This window comes from Thalassophryne amazonica, chromosome 2 (assembly GCF_902500255.1).
Source record: "Thalassophryne amazonica chromosome 2, fThaAma1.1, whole genome shotgun sequence".
NCBI lineage: Eukaryota > Metazoa > Chordata > Actinopteri > Batrachoidiformes > Batrachoididae > Thalassophryne > Thalassophryne amazonica.
Window position 1 is genome coordinate 48,731,236 of NC_047104.1, and position 18,679 is coordinate 48,749,914.

At 40.6% G+C, this 18,679-nt stretch overlaps 1 protein-coding gene across 2 annotated transcripts in view; it reads left to right on the forward strand.

Annotated features, from left to right (window-relative positions):
• LOC117524068 (carbohydrate sulfotransferase 8-like) overlaps positions 1-18,679 on the forward strand; it is a 936,330-nt gene that overhangs the window by 218,503 nt on the left and 699,148 nt on the right. For both annotated transcript variants that reach the window (XM_034185802.1, XM_034185795.1), the window contains exon 2: positions 5,077-5,270. In XM_034185802.1, the coding sequence (XP_034041693.1) occupies positions 5,077-5,270 (194 nt within the window). The remainder of the gene's footprint in view (positions 1-5,076; positions 5,271-18,679) is intronic.

Sequence of the window (18,679 nt, forward strand, 5' to 3'; positions counted from 1 at the left end):
GGTCAAATTGCCACCACGCTGACCAGGGACATCAACAATGGCACGCTGACCAATTATGTTCCGGCCTCTCCTTCTTCTCTTCGCTAGGTCAAATCCTGCTTCATCCACAAATATATATTCATGGGGCCTTTCACTGGCCTCCAATTCAAATATTCTCTATATAAAAAATAGATAGTTTTGTAAGTGAACAGAAAGACAGGCAGATATGATAGTGTTTACAATATGCAGTACTTGTACTGTATCTGAATGTGTACTTACTTGGACATACTCATATCTGAGCTCTTTCACTCTGTTAGAGTTGTGCTCAAAGGGTACTCTGTACACTTGTTTCATGCGCACTCTGTTGCGTTTCAGGACACAGTCAATGGTGGAGAGGCTTACGGTGTTGATTCCTTCAAAATTGACATTGTCTTCAATCACTCGCTGTTGTATTTTGCATAGTCTAATGGTGTTGTTTTGAATGACCATGTCAACTATCAGGGTCTCCTGCTGCTGGGAGAACATAGGGGTTTTTCCACCTTCCCCTGGCATTCTTGCAATTCTACACAAGTGAATATACAATATATGCTTTCTCACAGTGGTCTACAAAATCTGCTGTAACTGTGTACTGTATACAGTACTGAACATTTACACTATACCTGTTCTGTTGTCTGAATGTCCAGATTATTGAAGCCACAGAGAAACGGCTGAGGTTAGGTTGGACTCGAAGTCCTGCTTCTCCCTTTGACATCCCATGAACCAGAACATGGTCAATGATTGTGGACCGAATTTCATCATTTACTATAACTCGTTGTCCTCCTCTTCCTACTCCCCCACCTCTAACACGCACCTGTCCCCTGTGCCTCTGGTTTCTGTCTATTGTTGCAATGAAACTCCAAACATCCTGCCTCAACTCTGAACTGGCTTATATTGGTTGTCACATCATTAGACACAAGTGTTAACAGTTTTGACTAGTAGTGTTTAATTGGAGACATCTGTGCTTTAATTGTGTTTATTGTCTGCTTTGTTTGGTTAGTAATATAATTAAGAAGTGAATTATTATGCAGAATGTGTTTTATAGTATGAGAATGTGTTTAGAGTTTTGCAAAAGAGTGAATGAGTTTTGCTAAATGTGTCTACCTATGTGAAAGTCGTCTACAGTTTTGCCAAAAGGGAGATTAATTCAATAACTGTGTAAAGGCATTTGAGAATTTTATTTAGGGAATAGGGTTTTGTGTTTTAGCACTGAGAAAAACTGTAAGTGTTTCCATGTGAGGACAGCATGCCCATGCACGTGCCTCACGGTGGAGTGTTGTCAGGTCATATCCTGCATAACGCATGTGTTCTCCAGCTGTGACTTGTGACTCCACAGATCCCAACAGCTGCTGCTCACAGTGACATGCCCACCTTTGTGATCAGAATTACTGATGAGCGAGTACACCACTATCTGTATCTGTTCAGCCATCTAAATGATCTGTATCTGTATCTGTACTCAGAGTGTACAGGGTCTAAACTGGAAGTGGGCATGGTTTAACTGGAAATGGGTGGGGCTTACTTCTGTACATTATTTTAACTCTGAAATTGATATGGATTGATCAGAAGTTGCTATATTTATTGTTTTTTTTTATTTACATAACAGCCTCAAAATTGAGATTCAAATCAATGACTTTGATCACAAAAGTAAGAGAACTGTTTACACAACATAACATGAACATTCTTAAGTGTATGAATGAATATTTACAGAACAGCCTCAGAATTGAGATTCAATGTTTTTGATCACTATAGTAAAGGAACTATTTATTTTACAGAAGTTTTTTTATAAACTCAGAACATGAATATTCTTAAGGATATGAATGAGTCACAGAACAACCTCAAAATTGACATTCAATGTAGTAGGAAACTATGAACGACTAAGTATGCATGAACAAGAGTTGTCATACACAACACAACTTTCTTTTTTATTATTATTATCTTTTTGAATTCTATCATCAAACTGTGATTTTTTTTCAATTATTTATTTATTTTTACTACCTAACGTTCTTGGCATTTTGATTAAGGTGTCTGTGTGTGTGTCCATGTGCATGTGTGTGTGACTGAGTGAGAGGGAGAGAGAGAAAGGTTGTTCTGAGACTGTTTATTTTTTAGTGATCTGTGTGAATTTGTTGATTCACGCAAACATCCAGTGATGGCAAACAGGGAAATAATATGTCAGCCTTGTTCACTGTATTCTTCTCAAAAGCACCACGTTCAGTACAAGCAAAGTTTTCCAACTGACTTTATATCACCAGCCAGCAAACAAACGGTTAAAAAAAAAACCCAACCAGAGTGGAGACAGTGACCGACACAAAACGAGCCATTTTCAGCTGTCTTGTTAAATGCACTGCATACGTTACAAAACAAGTTCACCAAGTAACTTTAAATATCATACAAACCAAAACAGAGGCAAATTGAAGAAAAATTAAGCAATACTGACACAGTAACGTGAGCTAGAGTCAAGCCAAGCACAGAGAGAGCAGATCCTGTGTGTCTGTGTGTGTACGAGAAGCTGCAGACAGACGTGTCTGTGTAGGGAGGGGTGGGTGCTGTGTGTGACTGGCCAATAACAGAGCATGAAGACAGTCAGTTAGCCAATCAGGATTTTCCTTCAGCACAAGCACAGATATTGATTACTCGGATCATGCTCGTGCTCATCAAAAATGCTTTATCTGTACCGGATACTCGTCTGAAACGAGTGTCCGGCTCAACCCTAATCAGAATAGAATAGAATAGAGCCTTTATTCTCATTGCACATATATACATACAATGAAATTTGTCCTCTGCATTTAACCCATCTTAACTATAGTTAGACACAATCCAAACACTAATTTGCATGCAAAATGAACAAATAATCCATGTCATGTGACATACAAAGCACCAATCAAATGACAAGGATCCACTCAGCCATTATATAAATATATAAATACGGGTAAACTGCTGGTCCTTGGTGTAGACTTGTTTATAGCATGCTGTAGTTTTGTTGATGCGTTTTGAAGCAGCTGTGGTGCTTGAGTCTAAGAAAACCTCATTTGACAATAAAATACATTGTATCATATTGTAGAGTGATTGTTGAGCTGTGATGAATTATGACAGTTGATTTAAAAATGTAAAAGATTGAAAACTGAGTTAAAACCTACAGTATACAGGATGTCTGTATAATGCTTTAATTAGTTTCTAACTCAGTAACAATGTCATAAACTCATAACAACACCCACTCCTAATGTTAAAGAAAGTGATAATTAACTCCTGCATGAGAATCCCAGTCATCATAAAATTTTAATGGTCTCTTCCTCTAACAACTGTTATTATTTCCACCATGTTCAATAAAAAAATAATCAGTTCATTAACTTTTGAGTAATCCTCCAAACAGCCCTATAGACAAACAAGTAGAGCCAGTATACCGCAACAAAGGCTCACCTGCATTAGGAAGTAGCTGATGGAGCAGCAGGTTATTGTTTTAATTATTACTTAATGACAGCAAATAACAAAAAATAGACAGTCAGGCTTTTGTAGATTAAAATTTCTAAAATTATGCCTTTTAATCTAACGGTGAAATCACATCTTTGCAACATGACATCAAATAAAAATGTAAAAGTGAATATAATATAATGCAAAGGTATGGGCAACCTTTACTATAACAGTTTTATGGTTTGCAGTAAATGGACAGATACGTAGATGAACACTTCTAAATCACTGAATTAGTCTTGAACTTGAACAGAATCACTGTCATGGACTGGCATCCTGTGCAGGGCGTGCCCTACCTCTCATCCTATGGCTGCTGAATAATAGATAATGAATGTATGAACTAAGTAATAAAAACACTATTTTACTACTCTGTAGGTTTGGCTGGAGTAGGCTGACTGTGCAAAAACTGACTGACTGTGCAAGAAGAAGACTAGTGAGGGAAGCCATCAAGACACCTATGGTCTCTCCATAGGAATTATCAGTTTCTGCACCGTCTGCATTGTTTGTCTGTTGCATCATCTGTTACACAACTCCACGTTGGCGTTCAACAGAGAATAATTTTCTTAAAAGGAACACGTCTTGTGTCATCCTGTCATGTTAGTCACTACAACTGTGTAACCTATGCTGAACATTGAGGGGAAAAAAAACTGAATTAAATTAGTTTCAACTGGAAACAACCAAATGAATTGCTTGTCTAAATAAAGTTAACATGGTGGCATAAATATTAGGTCTTAATTTAATTTACATCAACTTAATTTATTTGAGTGTTAGCAATTCAGGCACTTTTTTAAAGTTGGTCCACCAATTCTGTTTTTTCACAGGGCTCTGTAGGACAGAAGTTGGGCTATCAATACAGTATGTCAACTAGGTTTTGATTCCAGGTGTGTCTGTCTCATTAGAAAACTCAACAGCTGCATCATCCGAATCCAGCTGTAACTGGGTGTCTGCCTTGTCTGGGGAAGTAACCTGTGGCAGACTGGTGACCAATCCAGGGGGAGTAGACTTTCATTTGCTTCAGGTTGCAGTATCCAGGCATAATCAATAGTGTGATGAGCCTCAGGACCTATAGGACTCACTTAAGAATTATGTCTTTGTAATTTCATGTGTGCAGAATAGGACTACATGTTCTTGAGCACAGCCTGCCAAATCTGATGTTCACACCGGCTGTGAGATGCTGTAAATATCTGGAGTGTGACTGCAAATTGTCTTCGCTTGAGAAGCCGCAGGCTGACAGATGTTGACATCCATTTGATTTGTAACAATGTAACTTTTTGTTCAACGTTGTTTAGACTCTGTTCTGGTTCATGGTTTTTCCAAACAGACTGGACTGCATTTTTGCACATTTGCACATTTTCCACAAACTCATACAAGCTTCATCAAACAGGTCTGGTCCAGCAGCATGGGCTGCATGCACCACAGCACCTTGAGCCCTGGATCACTAAACAAAGTAAATAAAACTGGTAATCAGGCCAGAGTTCAGAAATGTGCGCTGTCAAGAATGTAGAACACATGCCACTTATCTGACCTGTGGACTCATTCTTTTTTCCCACTTTCACACAGCCTCCTCACATCCTGTTTTCTTTAACCTTTCCACAGAACATACTATATTTGTGTCTCACTGTGCTGCATCATGCTGTGGACAGAGTGGAGGATGGTGGTGGACTCCCTCCGTGGACGGCGAAGGATGTTGCCTTGTTTCTTCTGGTTCCTCCTGCTGTTTGCTACTGGAGGTCTGGTTCTTTTCATCCACCTACAGGACCTCTCTGAGATGGTCCAGCACCAAGGTCCAGGTTAGTCTCTCATTTGCCCCAAACCCAACTGAGCCTCGACCATTGTGACTTTTTGAAGCTTCACGCTAGTACTGATGCTGTGAATCATCCAGGGCGCACAGATCGTTTTGTCCAGTGTGGACCTTCTTAGATTTGATCAGTTTTACTTTGAAGGGCCATAAATTGATCTGAATGTTTCGGATCATTGGCCAAAAATAAATGTTATGTGAATTAAATACAGTTAGATCACATCACAGGGACAGGTGCATCAGGAACCATATCTGACATAGAGAGTCAACTTGTGGATAAACACTAGATCCACTGTGGTAACCCTGAGAAAAATGGAAGAAGGTAAACGAACAACCCAGTCTCATGGCAGTTTGTAATGGCATGACGAAAAGTACATTAATCTATTGGTTTGTGACAAGGGCATGAAAATGGGGCGCTTTCTGTGACAAGACACAAATTCATTCTGTGACGGGGGTGGGGGAGTCTGAGGGGGTTATGGTTCGGGTTAGGGGAGGGTAGACACTTACGTTATGGTTAGAGTTACGAGAAGAAGGAGGATTATAAACAGCAAAATGAAATAAAAAGTGTCACGAAAATGGGGTGCTTTTCGTGTCAGGGGCACAAAAAAGTGTGAGACTGGGCTGAAAAGAGTCAAACACAATTAAATGTATTATTTGTTATAGAAAAATGAGATTCTCAATCTAAAATAACATTTCCTAATGGTAATAATACAAAAATCATCCCTTTATTTTGCATAACATTGACAATAACTTGCAAAAGCTTTTCATTTGCCACAGCAGGGCAACGCAGTGGCAACACGGGCCAGACACGGCCTGTGGGCCACAAATTGGGCAATTGTACATTTATAAATTACAAATACATGTCTATGGGCCCCCTTCACACAGTGCGAATTTGGTCGATTTGCACAGAAAGTGCGCATGAAGCAGGAATTGTGTGCAAAACATGTAATTTCGTAGCTGATTCTAAAGCCTCGTACACCTGTTGCTACAATGATTTGCGGACACCAGCAGCTGAAAGACAGATTCCAAATTCCAGCTGACACACACAAACATCTAACACTGCTTGCATCGCACTTAAAAAAATGTGTGGCCATTCGTACTATTAACACGAAAACAGTCAGCAGACAATCACTGTCTAGCTGGATGTGAAATTTGTCTAAGTGCCCCACGACTGTGAAATTGCAGAGTGTACATGTGACGTGCCAGAGTGTCGGCTTCCCCTTTAACACATGTGTATGTGTGTTTTGCGCACCTCCCCAACACATCTGTGCATGTGGTTCGCCCCGCCTCCACAGGCAAGGCATCTCTCATCTGATCACAAAGTGACATCTTTGTCTGTGCGCTGACAGGACAGGGGGTGTGGCTGGTTGTCCACAGTTGTTGGGACATCCCTGGTCCTGGACATCACAGCCGCAGCACACGTCCCGTGTTTTGATGGACATGCGCGTGTGTGTGCTTGTGTGGAAATACATAAAAACAAATATCACTTCTGTGGTGTTTTTTTATTTTTATTTAACCAGGGTTATTTAACGGCTCCTTCATGACTGTATGTCTGCGACCATGGGTTGTCTACAGACAAACAGACTGATCACATTTGTATTGCCCACTTGATAAATGCAGTGTTTTTATATGGTGTGTGGGTTTATTTCATTTTAAATACGTCCATCTCCTTCCTCATATCAGGCAGGTTCCTGCAACTTTCACAGGACTGTGATTGTAGCTCAGTGGTAAAGCATCTGAATAGCAATCAGAGCTTTTGGAAGGTGTGGGTTCGAGTCCTGTGGGTGCCATGCAATTGTTATTACTTTTATTTTCAGCAGCTGTGAAAAACTGCTGTGTTCCTGCGTGCACAAAACCATTGCAGCATGTATTTTTTATTTATTTTTTCTTCACAGCAGCTGCATGATGTGTAACCACATCGTGTAGCTGCTGGCATTGTGTTCCCACGTGCATGAACCGTCACACTGGCATCCTGCATGCCTGGCCGTCTGCGTGATGTTTCGTGGTTCGATCATACAAACTGTTTCCCCGTGAGTCCCCCTGGAGTTGTACGTATTCACAGTATGTGTGAAGGAGCCCTAACCTCTGTAATATAACAGCATTTTTGCACTTCTGATTTTCATTTATTTTCTTCACAAATGTCAATAATTTCATTTTTAAAAATGACTGTAATTGGAAGATATTTTAAGATTATTTGTGACAAGACTTTTAAATTGTACTAAAAAATCTAAACTTAAATAATAATAATAATAAAAAAACAAAAAACAAACTTGCAGCCATGTTGCTGAGATGATCTTATTGGCTCCAGAATATGTTGACTGAATAATAATGAAATATCTAATGCATACCTTTACAAATGTAAAAGTCAAAGTAAAAGCCAACCCCTCTTGTCTTAAAGTACGCCTTCTCCAGCTGGCATGCACTTAAATCGGGCACATCACTGGTTCTACATCAACTTGTACAATTTACTTGAATATCCCCAGGAGTGAAAATTAGAGATATTTGCAGCTAAAATCAGCAGCTTATCATAGCAGATCTTGACAGGGTGCTGCCCACTCATTCAGCCTGTGGACATCCCACACTGCTGGAAGGGTCCTCATCAAATTACTCTTTGAATTACAGAAGTTTCTTTGAGTTCTGCACACTATATCTGCCCAGAGACTAAAAAGAGCTCAAAAACAAATAGTAGTTTCATTCAAATTCTGCTAGTATCACTCATTGTCTTCCATATGAGCTTTTCCATATATCCCGTGTGTAATGTATTCACAGTGATGTTGTAATGCATCATTGATTTGACAGGACAGTCCCTCATGTACTTTGTTAATGACTGAGTGCTGTTCCTCTTCCCTGTGTATAAATGAGTCTCCTCTTAACTCTCTCAGCCCACATAAATCCATCCATTTTCATATGTTGTGAGGAAGCCAGATTAGCAAAATGATGTATAGCAAAAAACCCCACATGTGCAGAAACAACATGCATGCACAAATGCAAACAACTATGCTAATATGTGAACACTGAAGTAAGCATACAGTGTACAGTTGCAACAAATGCAGTAGTGCACAAACAAATACATTGTACAGTAAAATAAAAACACGTACACAGAGTCCACTCACACCTGGGTAAGGGAAGCAGCACAGTGAATTTCTCATCCTGGACTTCAAGTGCCTTCAACACCATCCAGCCCCTTGTGCTCCAGGACAAACTGAACAGGACCTCTGCCTGGTCACTTGGATCTCCAGCTACCTCACTGACAGGCCGCGATATGTCAGGGTGAGGGACACCATGTCTAACACTGTGATGAGCAGCACCGGAGCTCCCCAGGGCACGGTGCTGGCCCCTCTTCTCTTCACCTGTACACCTCTGACTTCTGCTACAACTCTGAGCTGTGTCACATCCAGACATTTGCAGATGGCACAGCCATTGTTGTATGCATCAGGGATGACAGAGAGGAGGAGTACAGGAGCCTAGTGAAGGACTTTGCTGCCTGGTGCCACACAAACCATCTACAGCTCAACACCTCGAAGACAAAGGAGTTGGTTATTGACTTTGGGAAGTCCAGACCAAGTCCGTGACCAGTACTGATCGAGGGACCTGAAGTGGAGGCTGTGGATTCCCACAAGTACCTTGGGCTGTGGCTGGACAGCAAACTGGACTGGACAACCCACACGAACCACCTATACAGGAAGGGACAGAGCAGGCTGTACTTTCTGAAGAGGATGTGGTCATTTATCATCTGCAGGAAACTCCTGCAGATGTTCTATCAGTCCGTAGTAGCAAGCGTCCTCTTTTACATCGTGGTGTGCCAGGGGAGCAGAACATTCAAGAAGGACACATCCAGGCTGGACAAACTGATCAAGCGGGCTGGCTTTGTGGTTGGCATGAAGCTGGACTCTCTGGTGATGGTGGCAGAGAACACTGGACAAACTGCTGGACATTATGGATGATGCCAGTCACCCTCTGCACACCATCATCATAAACCAGAGGAGCCTCTTCAGCCACAGACTGCTCCTCCCAAAGTGCAGGACCAACAGACTGAAAAACTCCTTTGTCCCTCAGGCCATCAGACTGTACAACTCCTCACTCAGAGGGAGGAAGAGTAACAGGAAGACAGAGGGCAGGAATGAGAGGAACAGTAGTAGCCAGTAAACCAGTATTGATCAGTATGTTTGGTATTTATATTGTGTATTTATATTGCAAACTGTTTTTCTTTTTTACTTTTGATGCTCTGTGTGCTTCTTACCCTGTGTTCTGCTATACAATGCTGCTGGAACCTCAGTTGCCCTGAGGGAGTCTTCCCAGAGGATCAAAAAAGTTCTATCTAATCTAACTGCCAAAAGATAGGTGTGCCAAGCTTGTGTCATCATATTCAAGAAGACTTGAGGCTGTAATTGCTGCAAAAGTTGAATCAACAAAGTATTGAGCAAATGGTGTGAATACCTATGTACATGTGATTTCTTTGTGTTATAGCTTTAATAAATTTGCAAACATTTCAAAATAACTTTTTTCATGTTGTCATTATGGGGTGTTGTGAGGTTGAGTTGAGGGAAAAATGTATTTACTCCATTTTGGAATAAGGCATAACAAAATGTGGGAAACGCAAAGCGCCGTGGATACTTTCCAGATGCACTGTCGATCATTTGACTCAGATTTTGACTTCCAAATGTGCACACTGTGTGGTTATTCCTGATACTTTGATTTGCATTATGTGTTTATTCCTGAATAACCATGTGATCACAAGCCAGCAGATGAATGCCTCCATTATTATTGTGCCTTCATACCTGAGCACACATTTGAAATCTTGTGTGGACCAAAACCCACCTGTGGTTTCCCTCGGTCTTCTTCCAAACAAAGTCACACAATGTCAGACCAAATCAGAGCAGCACTCCTGGTTTCACAGGGAATAGGAAACATGCACTAGTTCAAATGTTAAACTGCCACACTGATTGTTGCCAGATGTTGGTGCTGTTAAGACAACTTTACAATCAGAGAAAACCAGTAGGTTTTGCAGTAAGTGGTGCTCGTGTCAGCAGGGAACTATGAGTACATCCTTTGATTCATCAGAGTTACGTTGTGTTAGTGGGCAGCACTGTGTTCCATAGTCACAATCCAACACATGCATTCTGCCTCAGAATATAAACTTAACAACAATGACAACTATAATAAAAATAAAGTAATTAATTACAATAATAATAAAATAAAGTAATTACAGACACTATTAATAACATAAAATGAAGATGACATCCTCAACAACAACAACAGTAGTAGTAATAGTAGTAACAACATAGTGTAACACAATGCATAAAAACAAAATTCAAACATTAATGGCCTCCAGAGAAAATATGCTAAACTGCATTTTTTTTTAAATGATTGGACTGCAGTGATCTTCTGTGAGTGCACCAGAGTCCACACGAGTGCGTGTGACATAATTTACCTCAGCTGCTTGCATCCAATTTGTCATGATGACCTGTAAATGTACACTTCTGCAAACATGCTGACCGTGCTTGTGCTGGAAAACTGATGCACACAAGTTTTAATTGAAGAAATGTTGCCCGAGAGCTGCTGTTCAAAGCTTTGCGCTCCTATTGTCAATGCGTTTAATTGTCGAGAAAAATTATTACATATTAATGATGAATGAATTGAAAAATTATAAGCTTAAATCAAATCTATTTTGTTCAAAAATGCTGGAAAAAGTGGTTTCACAGCAGCTCGTGGACCACCTTACTGAGAATGATCCATTTGAACCATTGCAGTCTGCTTTTAGAAAATATCATTCCACAGGGATGGCTCTCACTAAAGTGGTGAATGATCTGCTTACAATGGATTCGGACACCACTACGGTTCTGGTGCTATTAGATCTCAGTGCTGCATTTGATACCGTGGATCATCATATTCTACTCAATAGGTTGGAGAATCATTTTGGGATTACTGGGAATGCCCTTGATTGACATCTTACCTAATCAGTCATTCTCATTGTGTCTTGCACAACAATACTACCTTCAACCTTGGTGACATGAAATATGGGATTCCACAGGGGGACACCTGTGGAATTATGTGACATAATTTACATATTATGTCAGATATTATATGTTACATATGGTCCATCGTAGGCCCCCCATTTTTCTCCCTTTATATCGCACCCCTTGGGCACATATGGTGCCATTTTGGGATTACCTTTCATTGCTATGCTGATGATACTCAATTGTACATTCCGATAACTGCTGGTAATCTAATACACATAAAATCCTTAGAAGATTGCCTTGCATCAAGAAAAAGCTAGATGTCCAGCAATTTCTTATTTTAAACTTGGACAAGACATGATGGTCCTTGGTCCAGTGACACATCGGCATCAGTTTGATCAGCTAATTCTTAACCTAGGCTTGTGTGTCATACATCACACTGATAAAGTGAGGAACCTTGGGGTGATTTTTGATCCTACTTTGTCCTTTGACCTATATGTTACAGACATTATGACCCCTGCCTGTGGCGTAACCGCCTGTGTGGACTTCTCATCAAATACATATTCTTTTGTCATTATGTCATGTTCTTTTGATTTCCCATTTTCTGTTTCTTCACCTTTGTAAAACTTTGTAAAACCCTTGTAACTGTTAGAATGGCCTAAGCAGTGGCTCATCCATCTGAGTTTGGTCTGCTTGAGGTTTCTTCTTCAAATCACCAGAGGGAGTTTTTCCTTACCACTGTCCCCTGTGTGCTTGCTCTAGGGGTTGGTAAGGTTAGACCTTACTTGTATGAAGTGCCTTGAAGCACCTTTGTCGTGATTTGGTGCCATATAAATTAAATAAATGGAAATTGAAATTTCAGATGCACACTGTTGTCAGCTCAGTGTATCATAGTTTTAAAGATTTAAGCAATTAATGAAAAATGTATTTCTGATCTTTTCACAAGGCCCTGGAAAACTATTCTCATGTGAACCATGTTGAATTAAACTTGAATGAATGAGTGTGGTGAGCTGACAGTAAAGACCTTTGAATCATTAAAGGTGTAGTCCCTGCTGAGTTTGTACTATTTAGCTCATAAAATTATTTTCTTCTGTATGAATGTAATTTTGTTCCTGAGTAAACAAATGAAAAACTACAATCCTACAAGGCATATATGATTAAAAGTCAATTCTTCTAAAACAGTTTAGGATTTTTAACCATGAGTTAAAATATAGTGACAAACACCATAATTTATTTATTTTTCCAGGATTAAAATCACATTGATATTTCTCAAGATGGCAGCAACTCAGACACAGCAATAGTTACATAAAATCAGTAAACTCACAATTAACAATGACAACAATAACAATAAAAAACTAAAGAAAAAATAACAGAAATACCCCCACTGGAAGGGGACTCCTTTCCGGTGGGGATTGGCCTCCAACAGGGCTGTGCCTTGTCACTAGTCCTGTTTGTGATATTCAAGGACAGGATATTGAGGTGTAGTCGGGGTGGAGGGTTTCCAGTTTGGTAGGCTCAGGGTCTCATCACTGCTTTTTGCAGATGATGTTGCCCTGTTGGCTTCATCAGCCGGTGACCTCCAACACTCACTGGATTGGTTCGCAGCCAAGTGTGAAGCGGCTGGGATGAGGATCAGCACCTCTAAATCTGAGGCCATGGTTCTCAGCAGGAAACAGATGGATTGCCTACTGTGGGTAGGGAATGAAAGCTTGCCCCAAGTGAAGGAGTTCAAGTACCTTGGGGTCTTGTTTACAAGTGAGTGAACAATGGAGCATGAGATTGGCCAGAGAATTGGCGCAGCAGGGGCGGTGTTGCATTCATGCTACCATACTGTTGTGACAAAAAGGGAGCTGAGCCAAAAGGCGAAGCTCTCAAGCTACTGGTCAATCTTTGTTCCTACTTATGTGTGGTCATGAGGGTTGGGTCATGACACAAAGAACTAGATTGTGGGTACAAGCGGCTGAAATAGGTGTCTTCAGGTGGGTGGCCGGTGTCTCCTCACATGGCACTTAACGAAGGGCAAGGAACCCCAAACGAAACAAGAAATCTGGACTTTCGTTGAATTTTGTTGGCATCGTTTAACCTTCGCACAGCTTTGTTCCTGCAGCTGGTGCTTTGTCAGGATTTTTAAACTGTTGAAAAATTTGAATGAATGACATTCGTCCGTATTTCGTTTTGCCGTAGTTCTTGACGGTTTCTTATCGTTTGCTTAGTTTTCGTAATGTCAGCGTTTAGTTTGACTTTGTTTGAACAGCTGAATGTTTTCACACACTACAGAAGCCGGTTTGTGAGCACTTTTGTGGAGGATAGAAGTAGCCCGACTACTAGCCCTGAATCAGGGCCAGGAGAGATGCAGCTCCTCCGTGGCAGAGCTGGTATGTGCGGTGTGGAGCATCTGCCACTGGATGTGATGTGGTGAGTGCTGCCACAGTCATGCCATGGTGCTGGCCAGGCAGGAAGAATTTCTCTGCCTCCTGCGCCAGTGCAGGCAGAGAGACAGACAGTGTCTCTCCCACCCCCTGTCTCTCCCACCCCCGTCTAATTCTCAATGCTGAAACAAGAGACGAACAGTTTTATGTTTGCTTGTGAGATTAAATGGCAATATTTTCTACTTTTTTGGGGGACACAGAAGGACTCTGAACTTTATGATCTAATGTTCACCAGCCCTGCCAAGGAGGCAGTGTGTCCTGCTGTACATCGTCAAACCTGAGTGCTGTTTGCTTTACGATTTTAAGAACGGAGTGCATTTCTGCAACACCAAAAAAGAGAGAAAAAAACGAAGGCAGGAGTGCGGCAAGGGCTACACACGACAGAACACCGTATACATTAAAAGCAAACATACGCAGCTGCAAGCAAATCTGTGAACTCAATGACACCTGAAAACACTGAGTACAGTAGTGTTCAGAATAATATTGACTAAAAAGATTAATCCAGGTTTTGAGTATATTTCTTATTGTTACATGGGAACCAAGGTACCAGTAGATTCAGTAGATTCTCACAAATCCAACAAGACCAAGCATTCATGATATGCACACTCTTAAGGCTATGAAATTGGGCTATTAGTAAAAAAAAAAGTAGAAAAGGGGGTGTTCACAATAATAGTAGTGTGGCATTCAGTCAGTGAGTTTGTTGATTTTGTAGAACAAACAGGTGTGAATCAGGTGTCCCCTATTTAAGGATGAAGCCAGCACCTGTTGAACATGCTTTTCTCTTTAAAAGCCTGAGGAAAATGGGACGTTCAAGACATTGTTCAGAAGAACAGCGTAGTTTGATTAAAAAGTTGATTGGAGAGGGGAAAACTTATACGCAGGTGCAAAAAATTATAGGCTCTTCATCTACAATGATCTCCAATGCTTTAAAATCAAATCCAAAAAACCAGAGATGCGTGGAAGAAAATGAAAAACAACCATAAAAATGGATAGAAGAATAACCAGAATGGCAAAGGCTCACCCACTGATCAGCTCCAGGATGATCAAAGACAGTGTGGAGTTACCTGTAAGTGCTGTGACAGTTAGAAGATGCCTGTGTGAAGCTAATTTATTTGCAAGAATCCCACACAAAGTCCCTCTGTTAAATAAAAGACATGTGCAGAAGAGGTTACAATTTGCCAAAGAACACATCAACTGGCCTAAAGAGAAATGGAGGAATATTTTTTGGACTGATGAGAGTAAAATTGTTCTTTTTGGGTCCAAGGGCCACAGACAGTTTGTGAGACGACCCCCAAACTCTGAATTCAAGCCACAGTTCACAGTGAAGACAGTGAAGCATGGTGGTGCAAGCATCATGATATGGGCATGTTTCTCCTACTATGGTGTTGGGCCTATATATCGCATACCAGGTATCATGGATCAGTTTGGATATGTCAAAATACTTGAAGAGGTCATGTTGCCTTATGCTGAAGAGGACATGCCCTTGAAATGGGTGTTTCAACAAGACAATGACCCCAAGCACACTAGCAAATGAGCAAAATCTTGGTTCCAAACCAACAAAATTAATGCCTCGCAGATGTGAAGAAATCATGAAAAACTGTGGTTATACAACTAAATACTATTTTAGTGATTCACAGGATTGCTAAAAAAGCAGTTTGAACATAATAGTTTTGAGTTTGTAGCGTCAACAGCAGATGCTACTATTATAGTGAACACCCCCTTTTCTACTTTTTTTACTAATAGCCCAATTTCATAGACTTAAGAGTGTGCATATCATGAATGCTTGGTCTTGTTGGATTTGTGAGAATCTACTGAATCTACTGGTACCTTGTTTCCCATGTAACAATAAGAAATATGCTCAGAACCTGGATTAATCTTTTTAGTCACATAGCACTACTATTATTCTGAACACTACTGTATGCACACCTTTCAGGTGTACAGACAGCAATTAGAGTTTTGGCATTTGAGAGATTTGAGAAATATTTGGCGTGTTTGCAGTGTGTATAATTTTGGTGGAGTATTTAGCGTCTGTGGTTAGTGTGGTGGTGTTTTTGTTTTGTAAAAATGAGGCGTCTTATGAATGTTGAGCAAGCACTTTAGTTTTTTTTAATTGGAGCAAGACGGAGCATGCAGCATGTCATCAGAGTCTGAACCAGATAATGAGGGTTCTGATGATGAAGGAGATGATCCCTTGTTTGTTGTGGACGAGGAACCAGAGCAGGTGGATCCACCAATGTGCGCACAGATCTCCACAGTGGGTCGGATCACACGCTTCTGTTTTCAGCTTCTCCATGACTCAGGCGCTACAGAGCCTCATCCCAGCACTGAGTCCTGGAACGCAGAGATGCAGACACACACTGCTCCTGCAGTGGCTTCAGGTTCATTTTCTTTAAAGATCAGTGTTAGCTTCAGTTTTGTTTTGTTCCTCTTTTACGCTCTTGATTTGCAGACTATTCGGTGATAAAGCTCATTTGCCCACCTTTTCTCAATGATTTGTGGCTTTTTTACTTTTTTCCCCTTCATTCAGGAATCGTCATATGACGCGTGACTGGGCCATTAGAGATAAGATGACAATCTTGGTCATTCGTGAGGAGCTCGAAGTAGAGCCGCTGCTCCTTTGCATTGAAAGAAGCCAGCTGAGGTCACGTGTCACTTGTCAGTTATAATATTTGTTAGATTGTTTTTACTTGGTTTGCCAAAATGAGTCAGTATGGACACTGAGGCTTTTTACATATATTTTCAAGTTGTAAGTTAAAATTCTCAGTTTCCATCCAGTGCTGCATGAATTTCAAATCTTGCACATGCTCCACCTCCTTCATGTCATCTGCAAGATCTCATGGAGCAAACTCACTAGATCTGCCACAGAATAACCTCAAAGTAAATACCTTATCGGCAATAGAATCTGCTGTAATTACACAGAAATAAAGGTACTTTGTAAAAACTAAATTTAAACATGAAGTACATTTTTTTCAGTTTTTTGAACAATTAAAAGGCCTTTAAACATATATGCAAAAGATGTCTTTAAAATATCACCAAGACTGTGAAATATTTTCTGTCTGTTGGAGAATCATCACCCACAGTGAGAAGAATGTTTCTGACCAAGAAGAAACTTGAAGCTAAGAGGGATGTACACGCTTTACTGTTGTTTTTGTGAGCTGAAATATTAAATTCAACCCTCCACATGCTGTACAGTCATGATCCAGTGTGCATTTGCCCACAGAAGGTGCGGTAGCAATCGCACTGTAGGTTTGGCACGTTCTCTTGGGATACGATCTTCTCCATTAGTGCCAGAGATGTTGAGATCCACTGAGCAGTTGTATCATGTGTCAAAAGCGCTGTGAATCATTATGAATATCACAGCAGTGTCACACTCCACAGCAATAAGAGCCACTTAGCCAGAGTGGATTCTCTCCAACCCTCTAATGCTCTCTTGATTGTCAGATGCTTTCAGGGATGGTGTCAGGTGAAAAATGGTAATTTACTGTGACACAAACACACGTAGACATGCACGCAGCACACAGATTGTAGAAGCATATTATATATCAGCTTGTGTTGTCACAAGCGCTATCCATGGTGCTGAACGCCCGGTGCAGTCTGGAGTGAATTTGCGGATAAAACTTGATGCGCACACAAGTGGTAATCAGTATTCCCACTGGTGGAGAGCCAGGCATCCACCCAACCAATCACCACACTCATTTCAACACCAACATCATCCTTTCCACCTGCCTGCACTCTCTACACAGTTAGGGCCATGTAAATTTGGACACTGGCAAATGTTATGTGCATTTATGCCTATCAGCATGTTAAAGTTGAAAGCAAAACATTAATATGAGCTTGTCAGATTTAATGTGTGAGTAATGACTAGAGGTGGGTGATACCGGGAATTTTGGTATTGATCCGATACCAAGTAAATACAGGCCCAGTATCGCCGATATCAATAATGATACTTTTTCATATTTAAGCTTCATAGATCCAAAGGATCCAAAAGACCTAGGATAGAATTTCGCCAAACATTGTACGTGACAACAAAATACTTTATTATCACAATCAACATTTTTGTTTAAAAAAATATCACTCAACACAACTTAAAACAAAATCTCCTGAGGTAGAGGGCTGACAAACCACAATACAAGGGTGCGCTGCTCCATGTTGTGTGACACAGCACAGCACTGCTCTTACAGATAGAGAGTAGACTTTGATGAATCTGCGTGCGCAGCAGTCAGTGCATGCGGGAGAGAATGAAAGCTTGAGTATCAATCTTTTTACACGAGGATCGTACAATATCAATACTAGCGTTGGTATTGATATTATCGATATTAGGATCGATCTGCAGACCTCTAGTAATTACACCCAAAATGGATGAACATTGTTTGAATTACAGCATTTTTGGTGCATAATCTCTGTTTTTGGGCCAAACATGTAGCTCAGTGCCATAGGAGTTTGGCTGTTATTATGTAGACCTGGTTTGACTACCTGTACGTGTCTTTGGAAAAGACACTTTGTCTGCGTTGTCCCAGTCCATCCAGCTAAAAATGGGTTCTAGGCTTAACCACTTCACAATGTTGACACCTATTTAGGACTCACTTATTCTTATCTTCTCTGTGTTTAAAAGGAATATAAGAAACCCAAAGTAAGTGTCCAGTTTGCTCACAAAAGAAATTTTATACAGTTAATGAGGCTTCATTGAGGCTGGTTACCTTTGAGAGGTAGGAATGGATTGACTGTCTGTCATCCAGGACTTGGGGTAGTTGATTTGGAGCTTAGTTTGCATCATGAATTCAATTCAGTGTATTTGTACAGCACCCAATCACAACAAAAATGATCCCAAGGTGCAATATGTGAGCAAAGCATAAACTTTCACACCCTGTGAGGAAATGTGCGTGCTCATGGGGATATTATGTTTTTGTGTGGCTTTAGGTTCATTATGTTAATACATTATGTCTAAATGAAAGAAAACCTGTAACGTCACACAGGTGAGGTTGTGCCGAAAAAAAAAAAGACACCAAGCACGGCAA